The 12,622-nt window shown below is 39.0% G+C and overlaps 1 protein-coding gene across 1 annotated transcript in view; it reads right to left on the bottom strand.

The window, feature by feature from the left end:
- Positions 1 to 9,291, bottom strand: part of TTC21B (tetratricopeptide repeat domain 21B) — a 78,034-nt gene extending 68,743 nt beyond the window's left edge. The window contains exons 1-4 of the mRNA XM_004743993.3: positions 9,133 to 9,291; positions 5,616 to 5,745; positions 5,415 to 5,525; positions 1,620 to 1,786 (exon numbers count right to left, since the gene is read on the bottom strand). Coding sequence (XP_004744050.1) covers positions 1,620 to 1,786; positions 5,415 to 5,525; positions 5,616 to 5,745; positions 9,133 to 9,153 — 429 coding nt within the window. The 5' untranslated portion in view covers positions 9,154 to 9,291. The remainder of the gene's footprint in view (positions 1 to 1,619; positions 1,787 to 5,414; positions 5,526 to 5,615; positions 5,746 to 9,132) is intronic.
- Between the last annotated feature and the right edge of the window lie 3,331 nt (positions 9,292 to 12,622).

The following is a 12,622-nucleotide window of genomic DNA, read 5'->3' as shown; positions in this document are numbered from 1 at the left end:
ATCCCAGGACCACAGGATCATGAACCGACCCAAAGGGAGAGGTTTAACTGATTGAGTATCTGGTTGCCCCTAAAAAAATGCTGTTTCTACTCACTAGATCAATGTTTGTATTTGAATCATTTCAAATATTATCTCTGTGTGGATGATTCCCAGCCTTTTTTCTAGTCCAATACCTTTTTTAAACTTTTCTTTTTCTAAAAGCTCATCTACTATCCCCATCTCACTATTCCACCTGAGATGGAGATACAGCATGTCTGGAACCAAATGTATTACCCCCCCAAAATTACCTTCTCATCCCAACATTATCTGTTCATGTGAACTGGTCTCTGAACTATCCAGGTTTAAGACCTCAGAGGGACATCCTTGACATCTGACACCTCAAAAAAATCCTGCCCTGTCATTTATACAGTTGACAGCTCTTGAGGATATTTAATAATTTTCAAAGTCATACCCATGGTACAATGTTTTAGTGTAGGCCCTCAAAACCTTCTGCCAGAAAGCACGTACTACCATTTTGGGGGCTGCACTCTAGTATCTCCCCAGGCCAGTTCATCCTATAAACCAATAATAAATCAGTCCTGTGAATTTGTACTCTAATAAATACCACTGCCCCGATTAAAAATCTCAATGACCTTTCTGTGCCTATCAATCTAAATTTGTGTACCTAGCTGCCAAGGCCCTTCACTTTGTCCCAATCCACCTCCCTAAGCTTTTCTTCCCTCCTCTTTATCTACTCACCCAGTGTTTCTGTCAAATGGGAGCTTCTCACTGTACCCAGAACCAACAAGTCTCTCTTTTTTTTTTTATTTTTTTTTAAGACTTTATTTATTTGTTTGACAGATGGAGATCACAAGTAGGCAGAGAGGCAGGCAGAGAGAGAAGAGGAAGCAGGCTCCCCGGTGAGCAGAGAGCCCGATGTGGGGCTCGATCCCAGGACCCTGAGATCATGACCTGAGCCGAAGGCAGAGGCTTAACCCACTGAGCCACCCAGGCACCCCTCCTTGTTTTTCTTATTTCCACTTATTATTTCCCACCTTGGGAGTATCTGCTTTTCTATCAACTTTGCATTTGGAAACTATATCCATCTTTCAGGTTTCAGCTCAAATGATACAGCCTTCAAGAAATTGTTCCTCATTCTCCTAACATTTATAGATGTGCTCTCCCCTTAAATCCTTAGACTAGTGCCGAGCACAATGTAAGTGAGCAATAACCGTTAACTGTTATTTTATACTTTCATCACATGTCTCTCATACCACTTACAAAAGTTCTCATAATCTTAGCTGGGCATCTGCTCTATGACACCACTAGACTGAACCATCCATGTAAATAAAGTTTATTCTTGATCTTTGTATACTTAGTGCAAATATCAGTGCCTTGTATGTAGAGTTCAAGGGGGGAGTGAGAGGAAAGGACAGAGATAAGGAAAGAAGGGAGATCTTTTCATGAATTAATAAACAGAACAAAAACAAACAACCTTAGACAACCAAAATTTTACAAAATAATAAAATATTGAAATAAAGCTGCTATTTATAAAATGAGAATAGAGTAATAAAAAATACTACTGAAAATATAAACTTCTTTTAGTAGTGCGTCTATTTCAAAATAAGAAACCCAGGTACCTCTTTACTGCCATTTGACATTTTGATCATTCTGTCAATATATTCTCTCGCCTTGTCATGGCGGCCAATGTGCCATAGAAATAAGCCTGCATGGTACAAAGCTTTTGGCCCAGCTCCTTTACGTTGCTCCTTCACTCTGGCATCTGACTCCAGAATAGCTTCTCTGTCTAGGAGGGGAAAAAGGCATTAAATGAAAATTAGATTCTAGATCAGGTAGTCATAATGAGTCAATTAACAGAGCACAGAATATAATACTTCTCTCTGTAGCACCACTGTCTAATAGAAATAAAATATAAGCCATATTTGCAATTTAAAATTTCCTAGTAGCCACATCAAAGAAGTTAAAAAGAAACAAATAACAACTGATTTCAATAATATATTTAACAAATAACAACTGATTTCAATAATACATTTCAATAATATATTTAACCTAATAGATCTGAGTTTTCATTCCAACACAAAACTGACATGAAATGGAGACACTTTTGTTCTTTTTTTTTTTTTTAATTTTTTATTTTTTATAAACATATATTTTTATCCCCAGGGGTACAGGTCTGTGAATCACCAGGTTTACACACTTCACAGCACTCACCAAATCACATACCCTCCCCAATGTCCATAATCCCACCCCCTTCTCCCAAACCCCCTCCCCCCGGCAACCCTCAGTTTGTTTTGGAGACACTTTTGTTCTTATTAAATTTTTAAAATCTGATGTATGTCATTAAAAAGTATATCTCAATTACAATGCTAAATTTTCTTAAAAAATACTTGATTTGAGGTGCGTGGCTGGCTTAGTCTGTTAAGCATCTGCCTTCAGTTCAGGCTATGATTTCAGGGTCCTAGGATTGAGCCCTATGTCAGGTACTCTGCTCAGAAGGCTGCTTCTCCCTCTGCCTGCCTTCTGCTTCTTGCTCTCTCTCTCTGAAATAAATTTAAAAAATCTTTAATAAAAAAAATACTTGGTTTGTATATAGAGTCCATACAATTTATAGCTGAAAACAGCAGATTCATATATTCACTGTTCCAAACATAACTTTTCTTTTCTTTTTTTAAAATATTTTATTTATTTATTTGACAGAGTGAGATCACAAGTAGGCAGAGAGGCAGGAAGAGAGGGAAGAGAGAGGGAAGCCAGGCCTCCGCTGAGCAGGGAGCCTGATGCGGGACTTGATCCCAGGACCCTGGGATCATGACCTGAACCAAAGGCAGAGGCTTAACCCACTGAGCCACTCAGGCGCCCCCCAAACCTAACTTTTCTAATAACTGAATCAAGCATCAGTTTTAAATTTATATTTAATTAGAATTCAATTTAAAATTCAGTTTCTCCAACTAGATACATTTCAAGTACTCAGCAGCCACGTGTGGTTAATGACCCCTGTGACATACACTACAGTTCTATAATTTATGTAATTCTCAAGATATGAAGGCTAAATATGTAAATTTTTTAAATAATAAGACAGAAAAATTAGCAATGCTAAATATGCAAATTTTTAAAATAATAAGATAGAAAATTAGCAATGATTCTAAAATTATTAGGGGTAAATCCAAGAATAGTACTCAAATTACCCAACTCCCTAATCTAATTCTAGAATATGTAAACATTCCTGGATGTTGTCATAGGCCAATAAAAGGTAATATAATTACTATTATTTACATGGTTTAATACCGAATGCTTGGCTGCTCCCTTAAAACGATGGTCTACCTCTAATATCTCTAACCATTAAATCTATCACGTGTGTGCTTAGGACACCAATGTCAATTAGCTCTAAATCCTGAACTGAATCAGAATATGGATCAGCTATTCAATAAGTTATAAGAAATGTCAAAATTGAAAGCTGTGATTCTAACCAACTACCCTTCTGGAAATGATCATCCAGAAAACAATACTATCTCTTCCTTTTACCTCTGTACCACTAAAAACTTACATGCGGAACCACTTTCTACGTTCACAAAACTGTTTATGGAAGGCTGCAGATGGCTTGGCAACAAGACCCTCGAACATACATGAACCCCTTTGCAAGTCTTCATTAAGTAGTCATGATACAGAACAAGAATTCATCACAGCAGGGGCAGGATTTGTACTTTCCTGCCAGATGTCCACCAAGTCCCAAGTGGGGCATTTGTTAGCTGTGACACCATCTGCACAAAGCCCTCTCTAACCAGATATCAGCTCAAGTTCTTAATGCATAATCAGGGATTATGTCAGCATTTAGGAAGAATGGACATGAACAATCTAGGCCCTTCCTAGGCAATACTGATGGACATCTGGTCCCTCCTGAGCTTATGCCCACTCACAATCATCTAAGATATAAAGTAGAGCCAGTGCTCGGGTGTTTCTAAACAGTATTCCTGCCTTCATCTTTTTAGTGTCTTGGAAATATTTCCAATATTCTTGGGAATATTGGGAATTTCCCAAAAGAACCAACACCCTTGAGAATAACCAATTAAATGAAAACTTGATTCTAAGAGGGAAAAAATAATCTATCTATCTATCTATCTATATATATATATATATATATTTAGATTTACTGACTTTATCTCTTGATGCCAATTCTCTGCTCCACCTAAACGCACTCCTGTTGGATAACAGAGACCCATCCATACAAGAACCGAACCCTGAACAACTTCCACATATTGGCCCATCAATTTCGCCTCTCTGACAAATATGCCTTATATTCAAATCCTACTTCTCCTTCAAAGACCAGATTACAGCCTTATCTTCCACAAAACCTTCACAGCCTTCTTCTATGGATTAAAAGTATATACCGTTTTCAGTTAATTATGGAGTCATTTGTTTTCTCATAATTTTATTTAATAGTAACATTAGCATTTAACCTTTGTGGGTTTTACATTTTCTTTTCTTCACTGGACTATAAACTTGATGTCATGGATCACTTTTTACAATTCTTTGGTATTCTCTAACTATCTCTGACCTAGTCCCCTGCAGAAAGTAAGCACCTAGTCGTTAGATTTGTTTATCTGTTAAACATATTAACGTTTTAAATAAGTTTTGTTGATCTGTGCAAGTGTATGTGAAGGAGGTATGTGATACTTTGCTCAGGAAAAAAAAATTTCTAGTATTAAAAAAAAATTCTATGACATCTGATTATTGTCTATTTATCTAAAACATGATCTACATTCATAATGCTAGTGGCTGTTAGTGAATGTATATAAAAGAATACAATACTATTTCCTCTTTATTATCTATAATTATGATATTCTGCTTCCACCATTAAGAGCCACAGTTCACACAATTTTAATTGCTGGTTTATGCATAAAGTTCTCTTTATACTTATACATCCTAACCTACTACTGGATAAGAAGTTACTGAACATCTTCTAAGAGCTAGCTACCCCCCTTGTGGAGATGTGTACAGGCCTCTAAGAAGCTGAAGATACAGTGGAAGAGAGAAATTGCATGTAGCTATAGATTTGCATGTAACAAGCTATAAAGCAGGCTGCTGCAGAGCAATTTCTATATATAACTCTTTTGGGCTGTCCTTTGCTCAATAATTGCTAACATGCATTCAACTTGATATGAATTCAAATGATCCCTATATATTAATGAAACTTCTGCTGTAAGATAAAGGAATATGAAAGGGATATAAGACACATATTTCTTGTGCTTGATAAATCTGTTACCTTGTCAGGAAGATTAAAAAAAAAAAACTGATAAAATAGTATCTACAGAAAATTATAATACAGTATTATCAGACTAAGTGCAAAGTTAATTGAGGAAAATCAAAATGAATTGAGTAGAAAAAATTGTCCTAAGCATTATACTTAAATACTATACCTGGATTAGGACTCATTTTATGGGCATATATCAGTGCAATTAGAGAACAAAGTGATACATCTTGTTTATTTTTAATCGCCTCAAATTCGCGAAGAGCTTCTTGAGTTTTACCTGAAAATCAAAATTATAGTGTGAAAAATTGTTCATAGTACAAAACATGAATTTAAAATATATGGAACAGGTTTAATAATTAGCACGTACCTTCCATTAATGTACCATAGGCGTGATAAAACCTGAATACCGGGTCATTGCCATACCTCTTAACTCCTTCACTGGCAATAAGTAACACATGATGGAAATATTTCTCTTGACAATAGTAATTAATCAAAGTCTAAAAGGAAATAATAACTAAATGTTAAAAGAGACTTTGCTGTTCTGAAATGCCATGAGAAACACATATTAATCTCAATCTTGAAAAATCTAAAATTAGATAATACAATTTTTTTTTTCTTTCCCAAGTTCCTGAAAATATTGTTAAAGGCTAGCACTTAACAGTAAGGAATGCAAGACACAATGAACATGAAATTTTTGAAAAAACTCAATGTTTCCTAATAATTTCAGTCTTCTTTTTCTAAATTATTTGTTAACAATACTGAAATTAGGCTACTTGCACCTCTTGCCTTTGTCCACATTTTCTTAAAGGTTTTAGAAAAGGGGAACAGACAAAAAACAGGAATAATATGAGCCTTCCATTGCCAAACCTTAGGATTCTTTTTTAAAAGTCTTGCTTCTATTTTTGTTGTTATAGCATTACATAGTAAGGACAAAGTGAATTCAGAAATTCATTGTCAAATGTTGTCTTGTTTTCTGAGTTCCACAACAAATAACTGGAAGAACAAAGAACAGATGATCCAAACTGTTTTTTAATGGAAATTCATGATCTTTAAGCTCTTTTCAAAATTGTATTATTTAGATTTACATGGCAGAAAACTAATACCAGGGGATACTAAGTTCTGATTAACTGTGTCTATACTTAACACCTTCTTCTCAGGATCATGACTAAGCCTTAGTTGCTAACCTTATCAGAGAGGGAAGCCAGATTGACTCCGGCTGTGGTACACCTGATTCACCTCCATTAACCAATGTGGGCCATCCCGTGCTCACCTCCTCTGACTCTGCAGCTGGGACAGCAAGGTGAGAAATAAGGATGAAGCACCAAGTGACAGGACTGAGACATGAGTGTCTACACTGCTTTTTACGGTCTGTTTTGTTTCTGGAGGCTACAGTCCACATGCTTCTCTACAGCAGTTAGGCAAACGTTCTCTGTAACTTTTACTCAGCTTCCCTTCTTGCAGTTACGGCCCTCTACTTCCTGTGCCCCCCACAGCACACTTCGGTGAAGTGCAGTTTTGCTCCAGTGCCCTTCCTTAAGATCGCAGATGACCTCTCAGTTTGCCACAACTGAGGATTTCTGTTCAGCATTTAGGCACCTACAACTCTCCTGAAAGGTATCATACAAAGGACACAGATTTAAAAGGTGAAAAGAGCTGTTTTTAAATTTTTGGTCCATCTTACAGCACCTTAGTTTGCTCATTTGTGCAATGCTATTAATTATTTACAGATCATTGTGAGGATTAATTACGACATCATACTGTAAAGCTCCAAAAAAAAAGTAAGTTCCTCTGAACCCATATACTGATTAAGTAAAAAACATAGTATTCCGTCAAGACCTCTCATCCAACCTCCAGATTCATCTTTCCATTTGCCCCGGCTACCCAAGCCTGAAATCAAGTCATTTCATCCTTCTTTCCAGTTTGTCCAATCCCTGTGATTCTAACCAGTCAGTAAGGCTCTTCTGTTTCTCTAGTCTACTTCCTACGCTCCATACCTTACCCCTCCTTGGTTTGTTCAGTCCAACAAACATTTACTGCCTACTAGTGCCAGGCACTGGGCTAGATGCTGTGAATGTGAAGATAAGTAAGATATGATTCCTGACCCAGAAAAGTTTAAATTCTCCTGAAACTGAGACTAGAATCTAAAGACTAACAAATACAATGCAAGCAAGAAAAGAGTTCATAAAGTGCTTTAGAGATGTCAGAGAATGAGGTTGGGGTGTTGGAGGATGAAAGAATGAAATTAAGGGAAAGAGCCTCCGGGAGGACTTCAGAAGTGCCTCTTGATTTGTGAACTCCTCAGTCTCCCTCCACTCATACACATTCTCCCTATTTCCCTTTTGAGATCCTTGAGGAAGACAGAGGACTTAGCCAGGCAGGGGAATTGCAACAACAAGACAGAAGAAATCAGCAGTGATACACAAGGATGGGGCATGGAGAGGACTGAATGTCGTTCTATACTGTAGAGCAGGGATTGGCAAACTACGGTCTACTACCTCTCCTCATATGGTCAGCAAACCAAGAATGGTTTGTACATTCTCAAATGGTGGGGGGGGGGGAGAAAAAATGTCCATGAATAAAGTTTTATTGGAACAGGGCCGTGGTCATTTGTTTAAGTACGTCTATGGCTGCATTCAAGCTACATTGGTAGATTAGATGACGGAGACACTATGGCCTGAAAAACCCAAGATAATATACTATTTGACTCTTTATAGGAAAAGTTTGCCATTCCCTGTTTTAGAGTCTTAAGACACTGTCCTTAAGAGGACAAGGAAGTTAGAGAAAAAGGTAGGGCCTAGCAGGGCCTCATATTAAGGACTTGGGATATGCTCCTCCAATCTAAGTGATAAGGAACCAACATAACTCTATTTAGCATGAAACTGTTTTTATTGAAGAGTTCATTTGGGTGGTAGGGGAAAGGATAAATTAAAGTGATGAAAACAAAATTAAGGAGATGGAGAAAGGGCTCAGAAGGTAATGCAGCTCAGGCAAAAAAGCTTCCAGCACTCCCTATCACCGCCAAATTGTCCTTCACCCACTTACCACTACCTAACATTTTACTACCTGTCTGATTCCCCCTACTCAAATGTAAGCTCCAAGACTGGGAGAATTTTTCTTAGTTTTAATACTGAAGGGCACAGATTATCTTCAAGGCTTAGAATAGTGCCAGCAATATAGCCCGCAGTCAAAAAATATCTGTCGGTAATTGTTTATTTGTTCAGTTCTGCTCATCACTATCTCCAGCTTCTAGCGGACATACAGTGAGCCCTCCATCAACCCGCTGAACGAGTCCATCAGTGAACAAACGGGAGAAGTTTATCTTCCTACAAAGAAACTTCTAATTTTCAAGCCTCCTGTCCCTGTTTTTAGATCATCATTTCTTAAGGGGTCCCTCATAAAACATTTGCTTCCCAGATGAATCACTGACAGATAAAGAAGACCATCACCCCAAAACACTCTTCCATTTTCAAGCTTATGTCCTTCCAAGCCTATGTTTTCATGTAATCTTTACGCACCCCTTTCTGTCCAACCGGTTTACTGACACTAGCTTGCTTAATGAAGTCCTTAACTATCGCACCGGGAGGCAAGCAAGTCGACCAAGCTTTCTGAGCCCACGGGATACAAAGTAAAAGTAACCACACACGGGGTGGGACAAGCCCCCTAACGGCAATTCCTTAGCAGCTTGGCTAGACCTCAAGATTTCAAAGCAGGGCCCACGGAGGGGGACCCAGGTGATGCAGCTACAGGCCCACACACCACGCTGGGGCAGCTGGCAATGGGGGCAGCAAAAGCACAGCAGGGTAACGACGCCCTCGTGAATTCTGCCCCTCCCCAGGTCACCCACCCGCAAAGGCGGCTCGAGTCCAAGCCCGCGGCCCTCTCACCTTCAGCCCCTGCGAATCCATGGTTCCCACGGGGCTGGGTCGCAGGCCTCCGGGACAAACGCCCGCCGCAAGCCTGCGGAAGCGCCACGGGCTCAGGGTCCCGCAGCCCAGGCCCAAACCCGGCTCTCGCTCTGGGACGCGGCGGGAGGGGCGGGGTGGGGCGGGGCCGCGCTGCCATTGGCTGCCGGCGGCAGGGGGCGGGCTCTCCACGCAGGGATTTGCGGAGAGGAGGTGCTGCGGGGGAGTCGGTGCTGCGTGGACCCCCGGCAAGGGCTGCGGGGGCGGGGGGAGAGGAGGAGCGACCAATGGTGCAGAAGGCGAAGGGGTTTCAGACGAGGGAACGGCCCTGGAGACAGCGGGTGGGCGGGTCCGAGGATTTAAAATGAAGGAATAAAGGAAATAGGGGAGGAAGTAGGAAAAAGAACAGTGTGTCCCATCGCTGGCTGCAATGAAAGACACCCTTTTCTGCCCGGTTGTGTAGAGGCCGGTTCCCGCAATGCGGCTATTTGGAGGTCTGACCAGTGCAGAGAAAAACCTTTAACTTCTACATGTAGTAGTCGTGTTATCGCCGCAAGGTGGCGCAGAGAAGTCGCAGTTCTTAACAGAAAGGTGATAAGCTTCTTGAGCGCTTGACGAGGCATTGTTGCAAGCGGATGTTTGTTGTTCGAATGCACATAAATTAGGCCTTGTTTTCGAGGAGCTCTGATAATGATAGAAGCATTTTTCCCCCCAGGATTTTAAGTTGACAAAATTAATTCCTGTACATAGGGCACCTGATGGCTCAGTCGTAGAGCGTGTGACTCTTGGTCTCCCGGTCCTGAGTTCTAGACCCACCTTGGGTGCAGAACTTATTTAAGAAAAGAATTAATTCCTATGCGAACTTTTACGTTTGCACCCATTAGGCAACTCTGTCAGCTGCTCATAGATTTCTTGAGGTCACAGAATTAAACTGAAATATAATGAAGTTAGAGAAATCCTATTTCTGCTTCATGGTACTTTTTTGTAAAAATAGTTGTAAAGATTGGAGATATACGTGTTCTTTGTAGATTCCAAGTTTCCATCCCATTGTTAATTATTTTAGTTGATATATTTGGAAGTTATTATAATCAAATTTTAAATTTTTGTTGAGGAGGAGGGGTGCCTAGGTGGCTCTGTTGGTTGAGCTGCCCACTCTTGAGCTTGGGCTCAGGTCATGATCTCAGGGTGGTGAGATGCAGGCCAGCATCTAGATGTTACTCAATGCAGTCTGCTTCAGATAATCTCTCCCTCTCCCCATCCTCCTCGTGCTCACTCCTGCTCTGTTTCTCACTTAAATAAATAAATCTAAAAAAAAAAAATGTTGAAGAGGCAATGAACATTAGTTTCATTCCATGCGAATAGGTTAGGTAATGACAACTTAGAAGGAAAAAGTGGTTGCTTTCCCAGACTTCAAGGCTCGGTAGTATTTTTCATTGGTTCCCTTTAAAAAGGTGATCCACCCAAAAAGGCACATATCGTTTCACGAGGATTGTTTTTTGGTTTTCCATATACATAGTCAAGATAATTTTCAAAGCATGTGGCATAATCTGCACTTGGTATGCAGCAGAAAATACCACAAGCCATGGTGCTCATCAAAGTATATAATCTTGAACATTTTGGTTTTGGTTCGAAGTGAAAAGTTCATCTGAAAGTAAATACCAACGTTGTGGTTAAAGGAACAGGTAGCCCAGCCACCTTTCTGAGAATTTTGAAGTCTAAACTTCGACTGTCAGACCATTGGAAGGCTACATGCTTGGACCACACTTGATCTTAGCCAAAAGGCAGAGAAGCAATTGTGTGCTAGGATCATATTAATTTAACCCTTTACAGAATTTCCTTTATTGAATTTTGTTCTAAGTTTAAATTATTTAACACAAAAAACCATGCCTGGTACTCCATGAGTGTCCATTGGATTAAATCTACTTTGGGAATTTGGATTGACACTCCTGGCAACTTGATGTTCTCTGCATAAAGTAAGGAGGTTTTTTTTGGATCCCAGGCTGGAAAAAAGTATCTTCTCTGGAAAACTAAGGAATGTATTCCTCAGCTCAGACATTATTATTGGCTCACTTTTGTCTACCAACATCTCAGTGTGGCATCTAAGACCCTTCACCTCATTGTCTTTTCAAACCTGTTTTACCTGTCCCACAGTCTTTATTCCAGGCAAATGGAACAACCATTCTTTCTTCTGGGAATGCTTTCCCCTACTCCTAGCTCTTTCTCCCTTTGAGAAAATCTACTCCTTCTTCAGAGTTCATCTTAAATCCCATTCTGTAGGAAGGCTTTAGAATCACCATAACTGGATGGATTGCATGGGATAGTGGCGAGAATATGGTCTCTTAGACCTCAGGTAGAGCTCTTGTCTGTTCACTTTTGTGATTTAGGAAGAAGTAATTTCTCAAGTCTTAACTTCCTTAATTACCAAAGAAACCTAACACTTGACATACATGGAAAGTTCCTGATGTACCCTCGGCATTCTACAACTAGTAATTTCCATTGAATGTATGGTCCCCTGCAAGACCTACAGCCTTGTATATTCTATGTATTATGGTCTTGGTGTACTGTTTGTTAATTTAATCCTGTCTATTATATGGTGAGCACCTTAAGGCCATGTATGTAGTATAGTGGGTAGGAGCTTAGCCTCTAGAGATAAATCATCTGAGATCATATCACAATACTATTATTCACTAGTTATACATTTGGAAAAATTACTTAACCTTTCTGTGTTTCAGCTATAAACTGAGACTAATACCTCAGAAAGCTGTTGAGAAGATTAAATGAGTCAATATTTAATGGACACAGGAGTATTAGGTATATGGTAAGCTTTGAATAACTTTAACATGTAACTATTTGTACTCCCAACTTCTCCAAATATTGAATATAGTATTGCTTCTGTTAGCATTTAGTAAATCTTGGAGGACTGTTGAGGCCCTTCAGTTTGTCTCTGTTTGTCTTTCTTTTCCCCTATTCTTAAACTAAGCTACTTTTATCTATATTATTTCATTATAGGAAATATATTTATTTCATTATTATTTATATATATATTTATTCAATATATTTATTCATTATTATTTCATTAAAGGAAAACATTTATGGAAAAGAAGTGATTCTGGTGAAGATAAAGGTAAAAGTAAGAGAAAAATAAGACTGAGATATGGAATTTGGAATCTGGTAAGAACTTTAGAGATGACTATCCAACTCTTTATTTTACAAAGGAGTAAAATGAAATCCAAAGATATGAAATAATCCACCCAAGGTCTCACAGTTTTCTACTTCCAAAGCAGTTATGAATAATGGATAAGACGAAGTATTTATCTTTTCTTCTTAAGGCTATTACTCTAAAGTTGAAACAGGAGATAAAGAGGTTAAAAATGTGTGAAATCAAAATAAACTGCAACACAGTTCATTCTCAGCAGTGACATCATGGAAAAGTTAGAGGTTAATGAAGTCAGGAATTTGAGTTATGGCTCTA

This window comes from Mustela putorius, unplaced genomic scaffold (assembly GCF_011764305.1).
Source record: "Mustela putorius furo isolate JIRA1106 unplaced genomic scaffold, ASM1176430v1.1 tig00003869_pilon_pilon_pilon, whole genome shotgun sequence".
Lineage (NCBI taxonomy): Eukaryota > Metazoa > Chordata > Mammalia > Carnivora > Mustelidae > Mustela > Mustela putorius.
The sequence above is the reverse complement of the archived record's forward strand: the minus strand, read 5'-3'. Positions and strand labels throughout refer to the sequence as shown.